Here is a 25,790-nt window from a genome sequence, read left to right as displayed (position 1 = left end):
TGCGGCCTCTCTTGTTGCGGAGCACAGGCTCCAGACGCGCAGGCTCAGTAATTGTGGCTCACGGGCCCAGTTGCTCCGTGGCATGTGGGATCCTCCCAGACCAGGGCTCGAACCCATGTCCCCTGCATTGGCAGGCAGATTCTCAACCACTGCGCCACCAGGGAAGCCCGATTATATTTCTTTTAAAATATGGATTCTTAGTCTTGCAGTTTGTCATCTATTATTAGAAAGTTAAGGGCCAGACACTATCTCAGAGGTTGGATAAGTGAACAGCTGTAACCACAAACCTACTCTTCTCATTTTCCATCTGAAATCAGTTTTCAAATCCGGAGTGATAGACCAATTGATGACTGACCTGTGGGTTGTGGGATTAGATTTCTCAGAATTTCTCATTCTGCGTATAAGTATTTCTGTAATTAAGATAATTCACATATAAGGAATTCCCCGGTGGTCCAGTGGTTAGGACTCTGCAATTTTCACTGACGAGGGCCTGGGTTCAACCCCTGGTCAGGGAAGTAAGATACTGCAAGCCGCGCGGTGAGGCAAAAAAAAAAAAAAAAACAAACCAGGTGATTCACATATGGATTTCCATTTTTTAGTGTCTCTTGACATTTTGCATTTATTATTTAAGTAATATAGATTAACATCCAGTTCTTCCTTTGTATTTCCTCTCCCTCAAATCTTGCCACTCCTTGAGAAAAAACAATGGCATACACGTCCCCAGGTAACTAGTGGAGGTCTCTGAGATTTGTAAGTTGACCATTGGCAACGTTCCTGGCTGGCCCTGCTCAAGGCCCTTCTCCCTGAAAACGCCCCTGGGCATCTGTGAGTCTTCAGACTCAGGACCCCCAGGCACCCAGAGCTGTGGATAGCCTAAAGGGGCCTGTATTCCAGCACTAGCCTTTCCAGGTCCTTCAGTCCTCCCCTTTGGCCAATGGAAAAGACTGGATTGTAAGTCATGTCTGATCTTGAAACTACCCAGCCCTCGGGTCCTCCAGTTATAGGACTAGACCTGCCCTGGGTTTGCCCTGGGGGGCTTTGGGGCTGAAGGGATTTAATGTTTAGGGGAAACAGAGATAGCAGCTGCCCTCTAAGGAAGAACCTGGAAGTACAACCTTGGAAGACACCCTGTCCGTTTTTAGTGGAAGGCAGTTTCAAAATCAAATTTAAGAGAATTTGGCTCTGGCACCTTTAAATCAGATAACCCGGGAGAGTGAAATTCACCAAGACAATGACTCAGCTTCCTTCCCTGGTTCAGGCCTTCACAGTCCTGTGGCAATCAGAGGTTGAGAAAATCTTTCCAAAGGAAAAGAGAAGAAAAATCCTTCTGTCCTCGAAAACAAGCTGTCTTCCCTCTCAGTCGTCTTGCTACATCTAATTGGTTAAGAATGGGGGGAAAAAAATCACATATTTGGCCTTAAAATCTTACCTAGTACTTTTGCTAGCATTTAATAAATAATTGATAGATGTCAAATAAAACACACCATGGGAGCAAATGGAAAAATCACTTAGCGTTTTAAAACAGTTTGTAAAATCAAGAATCGAATTCTAATCCCTTTGGTATATTTTGATAGCAAACAGCTTTCAACAAAGTACTATGCTACAAATAAATCCAAAACAAATCACACAAATTTATAGATAGAAGTTACATAATGCTAAAACAATTTATCCCACTTTTTAATATAGGAGGTCACAAAAATCCTGAGATAATGTAAGATGAAAAAGAATGACAGTGAAAGAATATTTCATCCTGAGATAATCTTCTCCCTAAACAGTGTTTACCTTAGTTGTAATTAGGGCTAAATATCATTTCAAAATATTATAATTCATTTTTGTTAAAGTTACTTTAAGCTCACAAAGCAATAAAGTTCAAGTTCTTTGCAGCAATAAAAGGAAGCATCATGTACTTTATATTTCCTGGATATACAATTTCTTAAAATAATGGAGAAAACTATTGTTTTCTATGAGATTCCCATACTTTATGTAGAGATTGTCAATGAGAGAGAAGTTTATTTCTATTTTATAGTATTTTTAACTTTTTCTTTCAAAATAATTTTGGTTATTCTACTTTGATATATGTCAACCAACAAAAAAGTGCTGTGATATATTTGAGTTAAATGTTTCTATGGAAATAATTCAATATATGAATTTGTTCTCCTGAATTTTGGATAGGGTCCATAAAATAACAGCTCAGTGCAGTTACTGTCCCTAAGAAGTCACAAAGCATTCTGAAAATGCATAAAACTACCATGAATGAAATACTGTATAGGGCTTCCCTGGTGGCGCAGTGGTTAAGAATCTGCCTGCCAACGCAGGGGACACGGGTTTGAGCCCTGGTCCGGGAAGATCCCACATGCCACTGAGAGAAATCCCGCGTGCACAGCAACGGAGACCCACCGCAGCCAAAAATTAAATAAATTAATTAATTAAAAAAAAAAACTGTATAAACTGTCACATCAGCAGATGGTGTAGGACAGTATTTGTGACTTTATCTCTATCATATTGTGAATGGCAATTTCTCGAAACCCCAGTCTGCCTTGTACTCTGTGGGTACAAACCACGCCATGACTTAACTGCCATAACCCTGCGAGCCTACCTACTGCAGGCCCCATAGAGGCCCCAAACATCTGTCTACTTTGATAGCTTTGTTCATTGCAACCGCCAACTTCCCGAGTCCTAGAAGGACACCCCAAGGGCCCATTAAGACCTCCATCAATATCACAGATGCCATTTTACTTTGAGCCTCGTTATTTTTCCAGGGTTCAGATGTCCCTTTTTGTACATTTTTTTCTATGATAAATGAACTGCTATTTATCATCAAACATAGACTCAGGTAGGGAAAAGGAATATAAGCAGAGAGATTACCTCTTGAGAAGGTCTCGATCAGGCTCGTAGCTGTAGCAAGAGTTCCATGTTTCCAACAGGAAAATGACAACTGTGTTCTGTGGGTATCCATTATTCCCAGGAAGAGCACAATTCTGCCTGCCATCTGCATTCTAATGGCTCCTCCTAATGAACCACTTTTGTGATTTTGCCAAGTCACCGAGCAGTCTTACCCATTGCTATGTTGCAGGAACTGTGAGGACAAATCACATAAAGCAATGGTTCTCAAGCCTCAATACAACTGCCGGGCCCCACCCCCAGAATTTCAGATTTAGTAGATACTCGGTAGGCCAGAAAGCTTGTCTTTCTAACAAATTCCCAGGTGACACTAATGCTGTTAGCCCACAAACCACTGAAGGAAAGCATATCTATCAATAATAAAATTTGAATAATTCTGTCTCCTCTTTGCCTTCATTGACAGCTTAAGAGAAAAGAAATAGATTTATGAAGTATCACCCAGAAGGCAAGTTGTCTCATTTTACTTAATTCCCACAACACCCTACAGCATCATTATTACATTATTATATGGATGAGCATGGTAAACCTTAGAAATTAAACAACTTGCCCAACATTATACAATGAGGACATGGTACACAAATGTCAGTTTGTCCAACTCCAAAATCTACAGTCTGTTTTCCAACCATGTTTGGCTAACACCATTATATTCGCTGAAAGTTTTAATTTAATTCTTTTTATGCGGTGGTTTGTCTTTTAACTGTCTTATTCCTTTTTTAAAAATTCTTATTGTTCTAAGCTGATCTAAATCATCTTTAGAAATCGGTGAGATGCACATTTTAAATAAACACAAGAGAGCTAAAGGTAATTACTAAAGGAAGATGTTATGAATGGACTGTATTTTCCCAAACAAAAAGTGATATATGTAACCTGGTCAATATGACCAAGACTTTGTAGAAACAGCTCAGATTAAATAAAAAATGTCCAAAGTGTTCCGGCTAGTGTGCGCATACGTGATGCATATACTAAGGTATTATTTGGCAGGCATGCATTTTGCAATTAGTGCTAGAAAAGAGGAAAAGAAATTTTTTTTACCTTCCTCTATTACCATTCTGGTTCAAAGAACAAAGTAGTTAATTTGAATTATTCAACTAGTGAAAAAAATGGCATCACACCAGTTCCTGATGTCTTGCTTTACTATTTGGTTTTAAAATAACGTTCAAATCCATACATAGTAAGAAATATATTTTGAACTAGCAGGCAAATAAAGGCTGCCTAACTACAGGCTGAGCCCTGATCTTTTCAAAAGACCATTGTTCTGACTTAATTAGCACGAACTAAAACAGTCCTGAAACAACAGGGCACACTCCCATTAGGATAAATTACTCAGACCTAGTCACCGCAGTCAGGCATTCCCCAGAGAAAAATCTGTCACTGCTTCTTCCACCTGCACTACATCTCTTTCTCAAAGGACTCTGCCACAGCTAGGAGCCTCCCTCTGAAGGGGCATCTGTTCCGTATTGAAATCTCTCCATTTGGAGAGACATGGACCACGAATAAAGGGTGAAGAAAAATCCTAGGCCGTCGATAGAACCACGGCTAGGGATGTGACCTAGTAGCTACATAGCTACGCTTGCCTACGATGCAGTTTTATTCTGGTCCCCGATTTTCCATGTGAATATTTAAAAGTTTGTGGTTGCTTGCCCCAAAGTAGGGAAGAATGGCATAGTCAATAGAATAATGCTCTTTCCTTAGCAGGATTCATAAGTTGAGCATAACTGGTTCATTAAGAGGCTGGGCTTTGGAGTCAGGACGACCTGGCTTTGACCCTTAAGAGGCAAATGTTGGACCACTTCTTTTCTTCCTTCAGTAGAGTGGTAACTCAGTGGCACTATCTCATAGGGTTCATGCTCTATATAGATGTTGGCTATTTTGACCCACATGAGATGAGTCTGCCGTCTCCCTGCACATTAGAAAAGATTATTCTCCACAAGCTTGCATCAGCCTTGTGACAATGTATGTGCCACATTTTTCTTTTCACTCTATATATTAGTGTGGACCAGCTAATTAGAAGACCTACAAAAAAATTCCACTTGTCTCTTCATCAGGAATGAAATCAGGTTTAAAACTAGAGCACTATAAATACATTTATTTGTTTCTTAGCCTATTGCAATTTTTAGTCTTTCTTCATTTGGTAATAATTTTTCTTCCCCAATTGTTAAAGGTCACAGATGGTAGGGTGAATAAGTAACTTCTGTGTCCTCCAAGAAATTCTGTTTGGTGCTAAACAAACTGTTAACATTAGGTGTTTGTCATGTGATGGGGGAGGGGTAGAAACTAAGGGTTTTAAAATGAATCCAAATAAAATGGGAGCTTAATCCATGTCTGAACACTCAGTTATAATACTAATGAAGCTCTGGCTTGAATGGATTTTTAAAGAATTTATTCTGTTAAGAAACGTAACAGGGGATGGCCACAGACATATTACAATCGCGGGCCCGAGGCAAACAGTAGAGAAAAAGCCTCCTTTTTTTGTAATCGCGAAATCAAAGACTCTGCTCCTCGTCCCTGAAACGAAATATAGTCCCTTTCAGGGTTGATGTTGAGTTTCCAGACCTTTAAGCACTATTAACAGCCAGCTTTCATTATTTCTAGGTGAATTCAACAAAACTCCATTCTTGTTAGAAATTGTGAAAGACATTTCTGTGAAAGCTGTTAAAACCAGAGTCAATAAATCTGGTAAATTCTGCTACTTGGTCAGTTCCATTATTCTGTTCCTCATCTCAATCTATCATTTGTTTGTAAGAAACACCCATAAACAAGAAATATCAAGACAGAAGAAATACAGAGGCACTGTCCTCATACTGTCTGAGGGCTAGCAGTCTTCATGAAACTTCATGTGGGAGTAGAAGGCTTCTTGGTCTGGGAAGGTTTTTCCACATTTGTTACAGGAGCCGCTGTCTTCCTCCTTGTGTGAGCGTCGGACATGGCTGTCGTGAGCAGCGTGGGATGCAAAAGATTTACCACAGTACTTGCATTTGAAGGGCTTCTCCCCGGAGTGCTGCCTGATATGTGTGCGGAGTATACTAGAGGCAGTGAACTTCTACAGAGGACAGAAAGCAGGAGAAAAAGTCAACTTCCATCAGCTGGACAACGAGTGAAAGAAAGGGGTTAATTTCACTGTTACCGATCCTTATGTCAACCCTTAGTTCTCCACTCAGCGAACCTTGGGCTTTAATGCTATAGGGCATGCTTGGTCAACAGGTGTAGCCTTAATAAAAAAGGACATGATGGACACGTCACTGGTTAGAACAGTGGCTCTTCCATGGCTAAGATCACCTGGGGGTCTAGTCAAAAATGCAGACTGACCTGATAAGTACACCCACTGGGGTAATAAGGAAACTGCATTTAAGCAGGTGGTCCTGGGATCACACTCCAAGATGAACTGAATTACAGAAGGAGTAGCTAATACTGGCCAATGTCTTTGCATAAATGGGTACCTTATTGGTTTCTTTCTTCTTTTTTTTTAACTTAAACTTTTGGAGGTAATCGTGATTCACATGCAGTTATAAGAAACAACAGAGACTCTGGGTACCCTTTACCCGGTTGTCCCCAATGGTTGCATCTTACAAATCTATAGGACAGTATCACAACCAGGATACTGATATTGACAGAGTCAAGATACAGAACATTTCCGTCACAAGGACCCTCACGTTGCCCTACGACAGCCACACATAGTTCCCTCCCACTCCTACTTTTAAGCCATGGCAACCACGAATCTGTTCTCCATTTCTATAATTTTGTTATTTCACGAATGTCACTTACATGGAAGCATACAGTATGTAACCTTTGGGATTGGCTGTTCTCACTCAGCATAATTCTCTGCAGATTCACGGAGGTTGTTTTGTGTACAACATCTCGTGCTTTCTGATTGCTGAGGAGTATTTCATGGTGTGGATGAACCACAATCTGCTTAATCACCTACCCGTTGAAAGGCATCTGGGTTATTTCCAGTTTGGGGCTTCTATGAGGAAAGCTGCTATTAATATTTGTGTACAGGTCTTGGTATAAACATATAAACCTTCATTTCTCCGGGATAAGTGCCCAGGAGAGCAACTGCTGGGTTGTATGGTGGTTACAAGTTTCGTTCTTAAAGAAACTGCCAAATAGCTTTCCAGAAACGGCCAAATAGTACCATTTTAGATTCCCAAGTACTTTGCTGTTTTTACCTGTCTTTTCTTTCCCTTATTTATAACCTTTCCCTTAATTCATTTCAATTCTCTGCTCTGACCTTTGTCACTTTCAAGTATTTATTAGAGATGTTAATGACTCCATTTATTGGGGGCCCATCGACAGAGATACAAAACACCGGGTTCAACCGGTGACCTTGGATTTTGGGGGGCTGGGCACGCATGGGGCTGGCCCACTGCTCAGTAAGGAGCACGAGGTGTAGGTGCCTAGGACACCCAGACAAGGACAGTCTCCATCAGCTTAGGTGACGGTAAGTCAGAACACCAAACAGCTCATTTATGCCCCAAGTGCACTGAGTTCCCTCTTCGGGCACCTCTCATTCCCAGGTTAGCCAGAAGACCAAGGTGAGGATCAGAATTAGAATGCCAGAAAGAGGAGGGGCGCTGGGATATTTTGAGCCGGCTCTGGACATCCTGCGGGAGAGCGTTCAGCCCTCAGGTTTGATTCCTCATCCATACAAATCCAGGGCCACCTTCCTTAGGTCTGTGCTGGCTCCACATGGTCTAGTTATGTCTTAGCCCCATTTTGCTACACTGTACACATTGGACAGCCCAAATGTATCTCATCAAAATAGAACACGAGGTGTTTTAGTATTATATTTTTAAAGCATGGTCAGGCTTTTGTTTCTAGCCCAGCCACCCCTAACCATGTCTTTATCTCTTCATTTTTATAACTTATTATTCTGTATAATGAAGATTAGATGCCACTTCAGCAAAATTGCTCTAGAAATTTAGATCAGCAGCATGTAAGAGTCTGTACTTTTTAAATTTTTTTTATTTTTTATTTATTTGTTTGTTGTGGCTGTGTTGGGTCTTCATTGCTGTGCACGGGCTTTCTCTAGTTGCAGAGTGGGGGGCTACTCTTCGTTGCAGTGTACAGGCTTCTCATTGTGGCTTCTCTTGCTGAAGAGCACAGGCTCCAGGCGCCCGGACTTCAGTAGTTGTGGCATGTGGGCTCAGTAGTTGTGGCTTGCGGGCTTAGTTGCTCCGCAGCAGGTGGGATCTTCCCGGGCCAGGGCTCGAACCCGTGTCCCTTGCATTGGCAGGCAGATTCTTAACCACTGCGCCACCAGGGAAGCCCAAGAGTCTGTACTTTGAAAGACTGCATAATCATGTCTGCTATCATCAGGCTCCTGTAAATTTAGGGTCTCTTTCATGACAAATGCCCTCGATGCCAATTTGGCAGTAGTAGCCTGCATGTGATCATTGTAAGCAAACAGGAGTATAATCTGGGGGTGGAAACTGGGGATGGGCTGACAATGAACTAATTTACCAGGAACTCTTGTAACCTAGGGTTTATGCCAAGCTCTTATCCACGGACACCCAAACAGGGCTCAAGGCAGATCCCTTAAAAGAAGGTTCCATTTACCTTGGTACAATACACACAGTGGTAGGGTCTGTCTCCGGAGTGGACTCTCATGTGTTTGTTTAGGCTGGAAGATTGAGAGAAACATTTCCCACACGTAGAACACTAAAACGAAAAAGAAAAATATAGTTGAAACCACGTCTTCCCCTTAACAAGTTTATTTCACCATTATGTTTATCTGGGGGGGGAAAGAACTATTGTATTTATTCTGTGCACACCTGTAGGCAGAGGATCAAGCGGACCCAGGCTGAGGGTCTAGTTGAGACAGGAGAAAGGCGTCCCGGGACCACACGGAAGAATCTGGCAGCATGGGTTCTGGTCCAGAGCCTGCTAATGCTGTGACTAAGGCAATTCATCTGAAGTCTTTGGGTTAAGTTAGCTGCTTCAGATGTGAAACGGCGGTGTCTATAGAGGCCTGAATTTGTCCTGCTCTGTCAACAAGTAGCTGTGTGACCAGAACAAGTCAGTTAAACTCGGAATCTTTGTTTCCCCAATTTTCCTCATGGGCAAAAAATACCTGTCTTGCCTTCCTCACAAGGCTGTGAGTAAACTGCAAGCCCCCAGCAATTAATTCAACAAGCATTTATGGAGAACCTCTCAACACTCTGCTAGAGGCGAGGAGGAACAATCTAGCAGGGGTAGGGACGAATATGTAGACCAAAGTGGCAATACAGGTGACAGATGACTCAAGACATATATCTACAAAAAAAGGGTAATATTTTGGGGGGCCAGTGAGAGCATGTGGTACAGCCACTAGCTGTGAACAGTTCCTGTCATTACTCTGTGTTCTTGACCCTGATGACTTCTGTCCAATCTTCTCAGGAATTCTGAACCAAGTAAAGGAAACTATTGTGTTTCTGGACCCTGTTCCCCAGGTGTCCTTATGGGCACAAACGAGAGCCTGGGTATATTTAGATGGTGGGATTCTGGGGTGGATTTTAAAAGTCTCCTTTAATTTTTCTTTACTACTTGACGTTTTAATAATGAGCATGTATTGTTGTTACTAAAGCAAAAACAGTCAGATGTTGAAGTTCATATTGCAAAAAGAACAGATCAATTATAAAAGGGGAGCAATTAGAACATGAAACTGTTCTTGGAAATTACAAATAAACAACAAAAAAGTATAGAATAGAAATGCTGTATGTAATAGACTCAGCTGACTGCTAAAGACTGAATACACGACATAAAAATTAAGGTTGGGGAACTCTCAGAGAATGCAGATGAAGAAAAATTAGAAGTCAAGTACAGGGAGGTAGACTCAACCTAACATTTGGCTAAAAGGAATCCAGGAGAGAACAAAAATTGAAGACAGATAATAGCCAAGGAAAGAAGAGAATTCCTTTGAGCTTATGACTTGTGCCTTCGGGTGGAAAGAATACTTTGTCTTCTACTGATTACAAAGCAGGAAGGAAAAAAAAAAAAAGAAAAGAAAGAAAAAAACATATAATTTAACACGTTCTGTTAAAATTTCAGAACTCAAAAGTTAAAGAACAATTTTCACAAAGCAGAAAACTGGTTATTTACAAAGAAACAAGAACCAGATTGGCATCAAATGGTAGAAGAAATGATTCTTTAAAAGTTCTACAGGAAAATTATTCCTATCTAAAATTCCATATCCAGCCAAACTATCAAAGACGTACGTGAGTAAAATATTCTCAAAGAAGGACTCAGAAAATTTTTCACTGTGCACTGTTAAAAACGATTACTTGAAGACATGCCCCAGTAATACAAAAAGAGAAATCAAGAAAGAGGAAGAGTGGCATAGACGAATCAGTGGAACTAAGGAAGGTAATGAAAGATATCCAAATATGACAGTTTACAGGCCTAAGGAGCATATGGTTCAAATCAGAACAAATTCAAATCAGAATCTGATTTAAAAAAGAAATGAGTATAATTTCAAGAATGTAAATATCATTATACAAGTTATATAATTAAGAAACTAAATTTATCACTTGCAATTAGAAATCCTAGCAAAAACAAAAGCTTCCAAGGAAGTCAAAGACAAAATACAAAGAAAGTTAAAGTCTGGCATCAATTTGAACAAGTCATGGAGAAAAGAAACAACGCCTTCTGAAAAAAACAAAGCCCTCTCTCTCCATTGGTCAGGTGTTTCAAAAAGCTGGAGAGAACTGACATCCTGAATCTATGTATGAGCTCTTTGTAGTCATCGTGATGGACTACAAGGATGTCCTCCGATATTTTTATTTTGTTAATTAATATTTTTATTATTAATTTTGCCTGACAAATCCTCTGAAAAGGAGGTTGTTTAGACTTTAAATGCTGGAAGGAGGGTAATACAAGGTTTTTCACTGTTGGTTATACACCCAGCGTCTTCTGGATATTTTAAATCAGTAATTTTTCCCTCTTTCAGCAGCTGATCTTGTTAAAAAATCATTTATCTGAAGTTCTACCTGTCTGTTTCACTTGAGCTTTGTTTTTTTTCTGTTCAAATTAAATCAAACGTTTTCTTTGGGGCTCCTGCAGAAATTAAATAGACTTTATCATCTTGAAAGTTAAGTACTCAAATTAAAGTATATGAAATAAAGAAAACCAAAAGAGAATAAAAAATGTTTAGCAGTAAAGATAAGAAAAGAAGAAAACCTCAATCTTCTGAACATAACGAAGGAAGGTGAAGTGCCAGGGGAAATTCAGGTTGAGGTGTCGGAAGAGCAGCTAGAGATACACCTCAGGTTCAGGACAGAATTCTGGCTAGAGATTTGAAACCATTTAAATGGTACTTATAGTCATGATAAAGGATCACACCACTCAGGGAGAGTTTGCAAAGAGAAATATTGTACTAAAGAACTCTCAGGAACACTCAGTATAAGAGGACGCGCCCCCTTCTATAGCCTTTTAAAATCACTATCCTGGACTTCCCTGGCGGTCCAGTGGTTAAGACTCCAAGCTTCCACTGCAGGGGGCACGGGCTCGATTCCTGGTCAGGGAACTAAGATCCCGCATGCCTCGTGGACAAAATAAATTAATAAATAGTTAAAAAAATAAAATAAAATTACTATCCCTCCACTCTACCATCAAGACCTCTCCTCTTTGGAAGCCCAAGTCATTCACTTTACTACTACCAGCTTACACCTCCTCTTCTTATCATTCCTGTCATCTCTGGACCTCCTGGTCTACGGTGCCCCAATATCAAAGCCAGCAGCACTTCCTACGGCTCCTCTCCTCGAACCCCAATCCAAGACCCACCATTGTCCTCAGTGTTTAGGCAAATGACCCACGTAACATTCTAGTGTATATTTCTTGACCTGACTCAGATAACCTTTTTCCTGCATTCTACTTTGGTCAAAAAACAAAACAAAACAAACAAAAACTAATCCTGTAGCTTCTGCTTTTTAAGCAAACATCTTTTGATCTGGCTCCAGCAACCCCAACAAATATATTAAATGCTCCATCTCATCAACTATAAGATCCACCACTACTTTATCATTTATTTTTGGCTGTGTTGAGTCTTTGTTGCTGCACGAGGTCTTTCTCTAGTTGCATACCGCGAAGCACCTAAGCCTGTGCGTCACAACTACTGAGCCTGCGCTCTAGAGCCCGCGAGCCACGACTGCTGAGCCCGAGCGCCTAGAGCCCGTGCTCTGCAACAAGAGAAGCCATCGCAATGAGAAGCCCGCGCACCGCAACGAAGAGTAGCCCCCGCTCACCACTAGAGAAGAGCCCACGTGCAGCAACAAAGACCCAGCACAGCCAAAAATAAAAATAAATAAATTAAAATATTCTTAGAAAAAAAATACATAATTGTAAAAATACTCAGATTTTACAGGAGTATATAGTACAGTGATTGTGATTTTTCCAGAAGCTTCGCTGTGAACAGGAGGGGAGAGACAAGAGCAGCTTTATGATGACTACTCTGTTTTCAAATGGAGAAAACTGGGGCTTGGAGGAGTCCTGACAGGGCAGGAGTCCAGCCCGAAGCTGTCTGTACCCAAGCCTCAGCCTCTTTCTCCTAATTAAGACCAGTGGTAGTCAGCACTTTCTTGCACCAAGCCTGGCAGAGCCATCAGGTATCCAGAATGGTGGAAAATGGCTCCCTAATGCCACCATTGCTTTTCTTCCTTACAAAATCCTTGGCATGGCACAGAGGCCGTCCATCCTTTGGACTGTGCCCATGTTTCATCCTCGCCTGTAACTATCAATATGCCTGCACATTGGACCTAGAGATTATCATACTAAGTGAAGTAAGTCAGAAAGAGAAAAACAAATACCATATGACATCACTTATACGTGGAATCTAAAATACGACACAAATGAACCTATATACGAAATAGAAACAGACTCGCAGACACAGAGAACAGAATTGTGGTTGCCAAGGGGGAGGAGGTGGGGGAGGAAATGATTGGGAGTTTGGGATTAGCAGATGCAAACCAGTATATATAGGATGGATAAACAACAAGGTCCTACTGCATAGCACAGGGAATTATATTCAATATCCTGTGATAAACCACAATGGAAAAGAATATGAAAAAGAATGTATGTAACTGAGTCACTTTGCTGTACAGCAGGAATTAACACAACATTGCACATATCATGGAAGAAGGTGTAGTTACCTAAAACCACAGGCCAGGGTCTTTCCCACCTGGAATGTCTTGAACGCCCCCCACCCCAGCCAATCAACCCCACCTAAGATATAAGCCAGACACTCCACTGTCCTAGGTTCTCCTCACGGCCACCTGTCTACGAGGCCTTTCATAACCACGTGTCCAGGTGGGAGGACACCCTTCCTCTGTCCCTGTCTACCATGCACCTCCATCCTCACACTCGGTGTCACCGCATTAGTTCACGTCTGCTCTTCCACGGCACTGTCACCTCCTTCAGACACCCTGTCCCATCCTCCCACCTGGTGTTGCGTCCCAGCAACGTGCACGCAGGAGGCCCTCGGTGTTCACCCAGGGGTTTGCGGAAGCAGCATGAAAGCAGAGTGCCGGAGCAAAGGGCAGGGTCACTCGCCGCCCTGACTCTTACCTTGTGAGGCCGATGCTTCTCATGAACGTGAAGGATGTGGATCCGGAGCCGGTCTCTCTTCTCAAAGGACCGTTTGCATAAAGAACAGGGGAATTTCCTGTCACCCTTGTCCACACAGGGGGTGTACTTGAGATGCTTGTCTCTGTAATATTTGTAGGTAAATACTTTTCCACATCTTTCACACCTGTACCCTTCTGAAGATTCTGTCAAACACAGGGGGATAAGTCGCTTGGTCAGCTCCCTTCCCTCATTCTTATTTTCTTCAAGATGATTTTTTTACAACTTTTTATTACAAAAAATTGAAAACATATACCAAAGTCAAAATAATGGAATAAACCCTCATGTGCCCAAACACCAAGCTTTGACAATGACCGACTCACTTATGTGACTTCCCTCCATAAGGGATTATTTTTTTTTTTCATAATGGATTCTTTTTAACACTAATTTCTCATTTGGTTCATAAACATCTCAAACCATAATCTTTAATAGATGACGACTTTTTAAAAAGCATAACCATAATGCCATTGTCATACCTAAACAGTCAACCCTTATTCCTTAATAGAAACATATATATTTATGTACATACACACATGCATACGTGTTTCATTATTTTACAGTCAGTTGATTCAGTGTAGGATTCAAAGCCTATGTGTTGTCCACAGAGGCTACGTCTCTTCAATCTCTTAATCTACAGGTTCTCCTTACCTTTTGTTCCCGAAATATATTTGTTGAAGAAGCCCTTCCTCTGGCCCTATTTACGAGCAGGTCAGTCCTACAGTTCCTGACTGGCATTCTTTACAAGGTTCACATACCAAATACCTACCGTATTTGTCCCTTTCAGATCAGCCTGAGCTACAAGTTCAAAGCCGTTCACCCAGGACCTTGACGGACACCCATAGCTTCTTCCCAAGCTTCACGAGTTCTGTTCCATTTGACCCCATTTATGAAGCCTTAGGTGCCCTTTTAGCTTATAGTCTACTTCTCTGAACTTTTAAGGAAGATTCTAGAACTAATACATAGGGTTATTGTGATGATTAATTTAACCTTAACACTTACTGACTTCTTATCAACAAGTGACACTATCACTGAGTGACAGACAAGACTGAGAAAGGTAAATCCATTTTTATAAGAGAGGTGGGGGAGAGGTTAGAGAGGGTTCAGCCGACTCTAGCAAAGGAGGTGCCCGGCTCAGGGGTGTCTATGTATTGGGGGAAGGGGAGAGAACCAGGGCCACCTACAAAAGCATCCCTGCCGAGGACACTCTGGATTCCAGAGCATAAAGTGGTTTTGACTGTGAATGCATCCCTGAAACCTCATTGTCTGGCCCCAGGGAGGCAGAGAACAGCCAGGAGTGAGTATATGCAAGAGTGTGAAGGTGGAAATCTTTTTCGTTAGCATCGGGACAGCAGGGAAGCTATCCATCGGGGGTTTTGTTAGTTGATAACTGCGTCCCAGGCATGCTTAACAGGTGGCTAAGGAAATAAATCATTTTATTAAGTAAATAACCAGGAAGGCAACCACCAGCATCAGGATGACCCACTGCCCAGTCTTGTCTATCGCTTTCATTGAGGTGCTAATACTCTCAGAATCTCCCTGCTGGGATGGTTTTTGCTCGGAGCTAGAATTTTCATTGGTTAGAAATACCTGGCCTTCCTACTTCCTGGGGTAGGAAGAGGGGGTCTACAAGACGGGGTCAGCGATCTTTACAAATCAAAGCATGAAGGCACAGCAGAATTCAGAATAAGGGTTCAGTAGTAAATTTGCATAAGAACAACCACTTAGGCAGAAATGACACAGCACCCTTACTAATTAGGCTTCGGCTGCCTACGTTTTCTGCTCAGGTCCTTGGAAATTTATCTTAACCTAATTTTGTCCTGTTTCCTTTCCTTCTTCCTCCCTCCCATCTCAGTCTCTTCTCAATACCAAAAATTATGCTTTCTCCCCCACTACAGACACACCGTTCAGACAGAGTTTGGTAACAATTAAGAGCTGTCTACACATTCCACAGCCCCCAGCCCCCAAAACACACACTTGGCAGGTTTGCAAACTCAAATAACCCGCCCACATAGGGCCCAGGCCCTTCCCTCCCACTCAAGACCTTCAAGGGGAAGGCTCCCACCAAGCCTCACCAAAAGCCGTGGAAAAAAAGACCTTTCTTTTGAGAGGACAGAGGAATTCTGATTTTTCTTTCCTTCTCATCCTATCCCCAAACATTCCTATTAACAGAAAACAAATGAATTTATCCATTAGTCTTCCCAACCAATTGAGCTGTTTACAAGTTCTCCGCCACAAGTTATCCTAAATATTTACACATCATCGTAACAGTGCCAATAAGCCTCGGATATAATTTGGTTCAGAAGTGGAGCACAGATAACTGCAGGCCCTGTTGCTTATATGACTGGGATCTTTGATGCCTGTATATTATTCCATGTTAATATATCATCATTTACTTCATTATTCTAATATTGGGCATTTAGGTTGTTCGTGACTTTTCACAAACAGGGGTGACACTGTATTAAAAATCCTTGTGGACAAAGCTTTTCCTTTTGGGCTATTTCCTGAAGATAAATTTCCAGAAGAGTATTACTGATACATTACTGATATATCCAAGGTTACGAACATTTTAACAGCTCTGATGCATCGTGCTGAGTAATTTTTCAAAAGGATAATGATTCTACTTTGTGTTATCAAGCATGTATCGTTCTCAAATCCACTTTTCACTTTTATTTCAAAAAAGCACTTGGTACATTTTTGGAAGTGACCAAAAAGTCTTGGCTTGGCGCCAAGTATGGGGCAACTGTGAGGTCCAGACTCAAGAGAATCCTGCCATCTTACCCTCAGGCGCACCCCACGCCATCCATTTCTTGGGGTAGTGAGAAGACAGTTCACCGAAACAGTTCAACAGCCCCTCATTATTTGGCTTCTAGAAAGAGACTGCTCATTAGTCACCTCCTAATCCCTGGTGAACACATCCTTCCCCTTGGCTTCACTGTTCCCCAAGCCTGAATTGCCTTGCCTCTCCTTGCCTAACTCATCCTTTATTTCACCACATCCCTAAGCAGCTTTCCCCAGTTTAGTCCAGTCTTCCTCCTTCCTTCAATGCACATGGGGATCCACAGCAGGCGCTAATAACGTGTTTCGGGTTGTCTCCTGCCCTGAAGGGTCTCAATCTAGCGGGGAGACATGCATGCAGACCATCACTGCAGTGTGATGAATGCAATTCACGTTCTCTTTTACCTGCTACTTACGACACTTGTTCTAACGTAATAAGATAGTCTTCTATCTGATTACACATATTACAGTAATTTGCATTTGTCCGGTCCCACCTATGACATCACTGGTTCCCAGGCCTTTGCAGATATAAAAATCAACGGCTCAAACAGCTTTTTTAAAATGCAAATTCCAGAGGCTCGTTCCCAGAGAGCGGGTTGGTAGTCCTCTAGCTGCCTGCTACTAAAATGGGATAGAAATGCAGAATCTCAGGTCCCAGCCCTGAATGAGAATCTGCCTCTTTCCAAGGTCCCCAGGTATTCACACCCGCATTAAAATTGGAGAGCGAGAGTCTAGCTCCATGCTTCCCAAAGTTGTCTAAGACCCACAGTAAGAAACACATTTTATACTTGAGACCCGGTTCGCACACATCCATTTGAAACAAACACCTCACCAAACAATGCTTAACTTAAACGAGATTCACATCAATATTTTCTATTCTATTTTATTTTTATTCTCTCTTTTTTTTTTTTCTTCTTTAATACTGGTCTTTACCACCAAATCCCCCACCCCGCTAAGATATTGCAACCCACCACTTGAAAAACAGTGCTCTAAAGCTTAGACTTCCTGAGCTATGTGAGCCTTGGCAGAGATGAATCAGAAGCTAGCTCATCCAAGGCAGAGGTTGCATCCATTCATTTCACTTTTATTTTACTCTCTGGGAGTGGGTGAAGGGGTAGAAGAAAAGGTACACCGGTGAATAGGAGTAGCTTCAGCAGCCCTGGGAAGATGAGGGCATCTTCCTGCGGCTGGGTAATGCCCAGCTGGTTAGAGACGCCCTCAGTTTTGGGTTCTGAGTGTTGTGTCGGGAGGGAGAAGTTCCACAAGCAAGTGGAAAAGCTGCAGGAAGGAAGGTGTTGAGTCGGAGAAAGAGCCCAGTCCTTCCACTAAGACGGCCTCACTGGGGGAGGCGGAAGCGTGCACTCACCTTCCGGGGGCCCAGACGTCTGCTTCCCCTGCTTCATGACCTGCAGGCTCATGGGAATGTCCAAAAACTTCTCATAGCAATCTCCATACCACACGAGGAGCTCTTGGTTCTGGTAGATCTCCTTGCAGCTTTCATAAAAGATCTGCCCTTGACATTGGACGGCAACCAGGTTCTGCTCCATGGGGAAACGAGCACAGTTGACATAGGACATCCAGTTCCCGGCACTTCCTTTTCCATCAATAAAGTGGCTCAAATGACCACCCTCAAAGATCTAAATGAAATCAAACAAAGTTTGGAAATGCACATTTTTTTGGTCTGACCTAGAAAATAAATTTACTTATTAAAAATTTACAATTCAAAACTCACACTTGACCTACTGAATATATTTATTATCAATATGATTGAGCCTAAATGGATTTATTAGCTTAAAGATACCTCTATAGGTAGTGTGACATTTTAAAGATTCTTACTTTTATCACTTCCTCCATTTCCAGATTTCTAGGGTGAACATACATTAGTTTCATAAACAGAGGTAAGGGAAACGGGAGGTTACATTTAGTTCCACCACTTCAAGACAACCGATTAGTTTAGTATTTTATCTCAATTTAGTTTTCATGTGTATTGATGGAGCTATAGTTTAATTCTTTCTCTGCTGTGGGCAATCCTACAGTCTTCAATGCTTTGTTATTACAAACAGCCCTGTGAAGTCTGCATTTCAGATTATTTTCCTCAACTATATTCCTCGATGTAGAAATCCACGGCGAGGGGTGATAATCTGATACATTCTGACAAACTGCAATCCTACCATCCTGCCTCCAACACACTTAAGAGTATCAGTTTTCTAAAAATCCTCTTTAGATGAAAGACATCAAAAATTTTAAATCTGGCCTTAGTCCTTTTTGGCATATTCTTAGCATCACTCTGTAATATTTAAAGTGTTTGGTTTTGTCTATAAATATAACCCAGTGTATTAACTCTTTAAATGTATATTCCATGGCTAACCTTCAGAGGAAAATGCCTTAAGCCACGAAAAATTACACAGAATCCATGCAGAGGTGTTATCCTCAGGGACTGAACAGCTGCCTTTCTTTCTCTTTATGTTGCAAAACAGGCAGCACAAGTCAGCAGATTACTGCCCGGAGGGAGGCCCCCTCTCCCAGGCCAGGGGTCTCCCAGAGGAGCAGAGGCCAAGGTTTCCTGCACCCACCTCCCTCAGCCAACCTGCCAACCCGCCAGAAACAAATTTACCTCCCACATCAGGGAATTGTCCCTGTGTGTCCTGACTTCGCTGGTGTTGACCACTTTACCCTGAAAGGGCCCAAACCTGACTCCTTTGGCGACAGGGCTACTGCAGAACACACCAACATGTGCCACTTCACCGAATTTCGTCCGCCCGAGGCAGAGACCTAGGGGAGACCCAGGGCAGGAAAGAAAGCCAGTGAAGAAACTGACTGCATTTGTGCTGGAAAGGAAATCCAAGCCAGGAGCCCTGCCTACCTTCTGGTAGCTGAAGGGAGTCGTTATCCAGAGTCTGACGAAGAGAATCAGACCCTAGAAAAAGACAGGGTTAAATTTTTATTGTTTCGATAAAATGTATTATGAAATGCTTTCATAGGGCGCTATCCTCCCCACTCCCTCAGAGCTCACCATTATCCTGAGTTAGATGTTTACCTGTCCTTTCTAGGTTTCCTGCTCCTTTTACACAGGCCATTTCTCACGTGAGACTCAAAACGACTCTAGTGGGTTATGTTGTAATTAACCCCGTTTGCAAATTTAAGGAGCTTGAGGATCAGAGATAATGCTGATTTTGAGACTCCCAGGTACCTCGCGTATCCCGGTAGGATCTGAGCCGGCCTGATCAGCCCGCTCGGCATGCACCGTTTCTCTTCCCACTAAAACAACCCTGGGTGTCGTGCGGTTAAGCCAATAGGGTCTCGGAGGTGAGCCTGCCACCCCCAGCCCCGTCTTCTGATGGAAGCACAGACGCTCCGCTGCAGGACTCGCACAGCCTCGGACCCACCTGGAAGCGCCCCTGCCCCCTCCCGTCCCCACCTCTCTTCCCGCCTCCCACCCGCACCCCCCCAAGTCCCGGATCACGGGGACTGCCTTTACCAGAGCTGTCTGTGGGGACCAGGAGGCCCGAAATCGCGTGGTGCAGGCGGGCTGAGTTCTGAGGGCTGGGGATGACCCCGTAGAGAACTAAGTGCAGGTCTTCCTGGGTGAAGTGGTAACGGTGAGATGCCTTCCCCTCCTGGTTCGCGAGTTTGGGGCCATCCTCAGAGCGCTCTCTGGGGGAGCACGGTAACAGCTGGGAGGGCTTCGGCCTCTCAGGGAACAGCGAAGCATCCACAGAGGGCGGCGGCACGAAAATTTCAGGTCCCCAGCACTGGCCACCGTCGCTACGGCCGCCAGCGGGGCCCGCGTCTTCACTGGAGGCGCCTGTAAACTCGCGAATGCCGTTCGGGAAGTGCGGCACCTCCCTGGGGAGGTGGGGAATTGGGTACCACGACGGCAGCTTGCTGTACCAGGGCAGGTCGTAGAGCGGCTCCCTCTGCACGGCCAGGCCGGGGCTCAGCAAGGAAGGCGCCATCCGGAAGGCGAAGGGGGACAGAGCCGGGGACGCGGACAGGGCCTCCAGCTGCCGGAAAGTTTGGAAACCCTCCTCCGCGGCGGTTAGGGTGTTCCCGTAGTGGCCGTAGGGCGGGAAAGGCGGGTAGTAGGCGGCCAGGCGTTGGGGGCTGCTCTGGAGCCTGTCGGGCGGGTAGCACCCCTTGTCCTGGGGTCCGGCCTCACTTGGCGGCCGCAGAGCCATCCCGGGCCACAGCGCGCGGCGGGTCTGCGGAAGAGCAAGCGCGGCCGAGTGAGGGGCGCGGGGCGCTGCGGCCCGGCTCCCGCCTGCCCAGCCTCCACCGCCCGAGGCAGCCCCGGGTCGGAGGGAATCGGATAAACTTCCCACTTCGATCCCTCAAGACCTACCCGCAAACGAAACGAAAACGGCAACAAACAACCCCGCTCCCGCCCCCCCCCCCCACCAAAAAAGTGAAAACAAACTAAAACGAAAATCCGTCGGGATTCTGCCCGACTCCAAATTCCAGGTACGTGTCGCCTTTGCCTTCCCTCTCCAAACACGCCTTGACCTAGCAGGGCTCGTTTCCAACACCCACTCTCTACATCCGTCCCCAACCCCGCTCCTGCCAAATCCGTTTCAAGCTCCCTCTTCCGCCCTCTCCTCGGTCCCCGACATCCTCTTTTCCAGGGTGGGTCGGAGCTGCAGGGCCTTCCCACTCCCGGAGCCAGGAGCCGAGCGCAAGGCCGAGCTTGGGGGCAGGCAGCAGCTTCAGGCGCTCCTGGGTCCCTAGCAGGGAGGGCAGAGCCCAGGGCCCGGGTTGGATGGCGTAGGAGACGCGCTCCCCCAGCCCGGGGGCAGGTCCGGGGAGGCTGCCCCGCTGCGAGGCCCGGGTCTGACCCCGAGGACACGGGCGGTCCGGGCTGCCAGGAGGAGTAGGCCGCCGCCTTCGGTTTCGCTCCCAGCGCCGCAGCCAGCGCGGGTTCCCCACGTGGGCCGAGTCCCGCTACATCGCGCCAGTCCCTCGGGAAACTCGTCACCCCACCTGGGGGCTTAGGGAAGCTGGGGTCGCCTCTCGGGAGCGGGCGAGGACGAGCCCCAGGCCAGGTGGGAGAGAGCAGGCTCTCGCCCCTGCGCCGCCCGTACCCCAAAAGGATGGCGTTTTGATGGACAGAAGTTCACCAAGGCTGGGGGATGGAGCCCCTTCAGAGCCGGCGGGTCCTGAGGGCAAGATCAATGAGCCCAATAAGGAAAGCACGCAGGGTCGTGACTCAGAAATTAAAGAACACGGGGTCAGGAGAAGAGGTCAGCCACGACGAAGGCATCTGCCCGTCTCCTCCTGAGCCCCCAAAGGCGCTCCGCTCCTGGCCTCCCCTCACCCCGAGCATCTGCGACATGGGGTTGAAAGCCGCTTAAGGAGTAAAAGCTCCAAGAGAGCAAAACGACCCCCCAAAACGAACTGCGCCAGAGACTGCTGCCGGCGCTTCCCGACCACCCCGGCGAACGACAGCCCCGGGCCACAGCGGCGCGCCGGGCTCTGCACCCACCTTCGAGAGCGCAGCTGCGGAGCGCTCGCCTCCGGGCCGCACACGGGCGGCGCGGGCTCGGGACCGGTAGGCTGCGGGCGGGCCCGCAGGGCTGAGCCGGGTTTAAGAGGGCGGCGGGCGGGCGGGGCCACGGGACCGAGAGAGCGCGAGGGTGGGGAAGCGACGCGCGGCCCACGCAGGTCCCCAGGCCAGTCTCCTCCCCGCCCACCGCGGCCATTGGCCGACGCTCGACTCTTCCCGCTCCCCAGGGGGTCGTGCACTGAACTCCTGACTTTTGCAAACCCTGCCCGGAACCCCGGCCGAGAGCGCGCACCCCCCGCTTTCTGGGGCCGGCACAGTTGAGGCTCCAGGCTGGCGGTGGGGCAGCAGTTAAGCCCGGGCAAGGGTGGCCGGGGTCCCCAGACAGGCCCCTCCGCGCCCGTGAGGCCGGGACTCGCGTGCCGGTGTCGCGCCCCTGCCTCTCGGCTTCCAGTTCCCAACAGCCGAGCCTGGCCGAAGGCCGCGTCCAACCCCGAGGACCAGATGGACGTTTGTCCCTGACACCTCGTGGGAAGCCGGGCATCGCCCCTCAGGTCCCAGGTGGGGACGCCTAAATGCGGCGGTGCCGTTCCCAAGGTTTCGGGTGGGTGTTGAGACCTCTCGGGGGCTTTTACTTCTCAAGCAGCTGTCACTGTCGGAGGACCGGCCCCTGCGCCGCCACCGAGGTCCCCTTCCCCCGGGAAGGCTCGCCACCTCGGACGCGCGGGGCTTTTCAGGCCCATACCTGGCGCTCCAAGGCCGCATATTTATTCTCTCCGGCCATTGAGGGAAAGAAAGGAGCACTTAGGCCCATTCACATTCACACAGGGAAGCATCTAGGGTGGGGGAAACCTTGGTCTTGCCGGGTGACCTTGGCCAGTTTCCTCGCCACCTCCGCCGCGGCTTCCTCTTTGCAAAATGGGGCGAGCACTCCCTGCGTCTGGGCGCCGCTGTGCGGGTTGAAAGGACAGACGGAGACCCTCACGCCCGGCCTGGCCTTGGCTGGGTCGTTTCAAACGTGGAAGGAAGGAAAGGAGGCAGCATCCATCCGGCCGAGGGACGCCGCCGAAGGTCCTAAAGTCTGCGGCGGAACGGGACCTCCTCCGTGACCCACCCCGCTTTCCAGAGCAGCCGCGGCGCGGCGGGCGCCTCCTCCCTGGGCCCCGGGGACCTGACCTTGTAGCCTTCAGCGCCCGCGCGGCCGCGGGGAGGACGGAAGGCGGGCGCGGGGCCTCGGGGTTTCTTCGAGGGCGCGGGCTGGGGGCGCCTGGCTGCTTCTCCCTGCCGCCGGCCGCGCCCACGTGCGGGGGTCAAGTCACCGCGCCCGCCCGGCGCCGTCGGGGCCGCCCGCGCCGCCCGCGTGCAGACCCGTTTCCCAGTCGCAAGGAGGATCTGAGAGGAGGGGCGGCGCGTGGTTTCCCCACCGGGATGGGGTGACAGGGAGCCCAGGGTTTCCTTCACCCCTTGTTCTAGATTCTGTGCCTCTACCCGAGTTCTTAGGATCTTCGCTAATAGGTGAAAAGTATCCGTCGGCTCTTGTCCCGAGAGCCTCTGGGGAAGATCAGGTAAAGCAGAATTTACCAGAATTCTCTGGAAAAGCAGAATAAATTCTGCTGTCGTCTTCCTTCCGGAGGCATACCCACCCCAGGACCCCTACGACCCACCTCCATTTACTGTATCTTTCTTCCTTCCTCCCAGACCTCACCCGTAGGATTTAAAGACTGGTACGCCGGCGCTTGGGTGGTCCGTGGATGTCAGGTCCTCAGGAGGCCATTTTTTAGTGAAGTCGCTCACTGGTTGTAGATTTAATTTTGAACAGGCAACGTGAGCTTTACCGTCAAGCCTTGTTCTGCAAAGATTCTAGAGTTTAAAATATTTTTTTAAATATATTTTAAATTATAGGCTTGCTTGTTTAAGCTTTAGAGAAATCGATAAAAAGTGGAAATTCCTGCCCACCCCTCATCCCTAACCCTCCAGAGGTAAAGCTGACTAACAGTTTGACTTATTCCCTAGTTCCATTATTTGGTTGAAAAAGTACCAAGTTTTTTACTTTTTTTCTGGCTGCACCGGGTCTGCGGCATGCGGGATCTTTTTACTTGTGGCATGTGGGCTGTAGTTCCCTGACCGGGGATCGAACGTGGCGTCCCTGCACTAGGAGGCGGAGTCTTAACCACTGGACCACCAGGGAAGTAAGTCTCTACCAGACTTTTAAATTGTATTTATATATGTGCGATTTTTTAAAAAACAAAATGTGATTATACTTTAGACTTTTATGCAACTTTTCTCGCTATCCACTAGTTATTGTTACTAACAGTACATTAGTATTAACTTCATTCCTTATAATGGCTGCATGGTGCAGAAATTCATTTTATGGGTGTACCTTAGTTTTTCAGCCTCCTCTTAGAAAGGTATTTAAGTTGTTGTCAGTGTTTCAACACTTCAAGCTACTTCTGGGAACATTGTTATACAAGTACTTATTTGTGCTACTGTGCCTGCAGAATAAATACCGAGGTGTGAAATCTCTGGATCAACTGTATCAACCTTGAACATTTTGATAGGTACTTCAAACTGCTCCTGGTTTATACCTCCATCAACAATGAGTGTGAGTGCCCTGTGTCTCCACACCCTCACCTCATACGGAATATTGCCAGTCCTTTAAAGCTGCCATCTCTCACGTGAAAAGTGGTTATTTTTTTCTAATTTGCTTTTTAGTTATTTACCCAACAAAATTCCTGAACTCCTTGCTCTTGATGTGCTGGTCACTGGGAATACAGTTGTGAGCGAAGCAGCTGTGTCCAGCCCTGGTCCCCAAAGCAGTCTTATGAGGAAGATAAATATTTGTGTAAATATTTGACGAAAGTGTAACTATGTGATGGGAGCAAAGAATTAACCATAAAGAAGCAATGGAAGGGAAGAAGAGCATGTCCTGACCTAGGCTGAGAGGACAGAAGGTGTGAAAGATCTCTAGAAATTAACTAGGTGATGAGAGCAAGTGGTATTCCAGGTTAGAGGAACCCTCGGTGCCAAGGCTCTGAGGCCTGGAAGGAGTGTGCCTGATTCACAGAACTGAAGGACGCTTCCTGTGGAACAGACAGCTAGGGAAGCTGGAGAATCAGCAGAGGCCAGGTCTTGCAAAACCACTTGTGAAGATGTAAGTTGCCTTACATCATTACTTGCAAGACTTTATTGAAGGAGTACTAGGAAGTCTTTGAAGGGAATAGGAAGCTACTGCGGCCATCAGTATACTTCATCCCAAAATTATTTCAACATGCATATCACTAACTAAAGTGCAATATTTGTTTATGGTTCTTTTTTTTTTAAGGTAAAATTTATATATGATGACATGCACACGTCTTAAGTTCACCATGAGTTTTGACAGTTGCATAAATCAGTGTATCTCCACCTCCTATCAGAACATAAACAGTATCATTCCAGAAAGTCCTCCAGTCCCCTTCCCAGGTGAGGCCTGTGTCCAGCCACCCCAGAGACAACTGTTCTGTGTTTTCTTTCCCCACAGATGAGTTTTGCCTGCTCTATACCGTCATAATCATACAGGATGTACCTTTTTTTTTTTTTTTTTTTTTGCCACACTGCATGGCATGCAGGGATCTTAGTTCCCCAACCAGGGGTGGAACCCACACCCCCTGCAGTGGAAGCACGGAGTCCTAACCACTGGACCGCCAGGGAAGCGCCCAGAATGTACTATTTAGTGTACTGTTAGAGCCTTAGCTCTTTGACAGTGAAAAGTTTTTTTGTGTATTTTTTGTTTGTTTGTTTGTTTTTGGACAAGTTAATTTATTTGAACGTCAGCTGAAGAGTTTGTATGTTTGTGGGGTTTTTTTTTTAACATTTTTTAAATTTAACTTTTATTTTATATTGGAGTATAGTTGATTTACAATGTTGTGCTAGTTTCAGCTGTTCAGCAAAGTGATTCAGTTATACATATATCTATTCTTTTTCAGATTCTTTTCCCATATAGGTTATTACAGAGTATTGAATAGAGTTCCCTGTACTATACAGTAGG

At 45.7% G+C, this 25,790-nt stretch overlaps 1 protein-coding gene across 1 annotated transcript; it reads right to left on the bottom strand.

Moving 5' to 3' along the window:
- Positions 1-5,713: 5,713 nt before the first annotated feature.
- Positions 5,714-20,447, bottom strand: PRDM14 (PR/SET domain 14). Its single transcript, XM_036830945.1, has 7 exons — positions 19,748-20,447; positions 19,133-19,186; positions 18,884-19,041; positions 17,636-17,906; positions 13,438-13,640; positions 8,458-8,559; positions 5,714-5,941 (listed from the first exon to the last, which is right to left on the bottom strand). Exons 1-7 carry the CDS (start codon positions 20,445-20,447, stop codon positions 5,714-5,716), a joined length of 1,716 nt encoding a protein of 571 aa, XP_036686840.1.
- Positions 20,448-25,790: the final 5,343 nt, after the last annotated feature.

This window comes from Balaenoptera musculus, chromosome 17 (assembly GCF_009873245.2).
Source record: "Balaenoptera musculus isolate JJ_BM4_2016_0621 chromosome 17, mBalMus1.pri.v3, whole genome shotgun sequence".
Classification (NCBI taxonomy): Eukaryota; Metazoa; Chordata; class Mammalia; order Artiodactyla; family Balaenopteridae; genus Balaenoptera; species Balaenoptera musculus.
The sequence above is the reverse complement of the archived record's forward strand: the minus strand, read 5'-3'. Positions and strand labels throughout refer to the sequence as shown.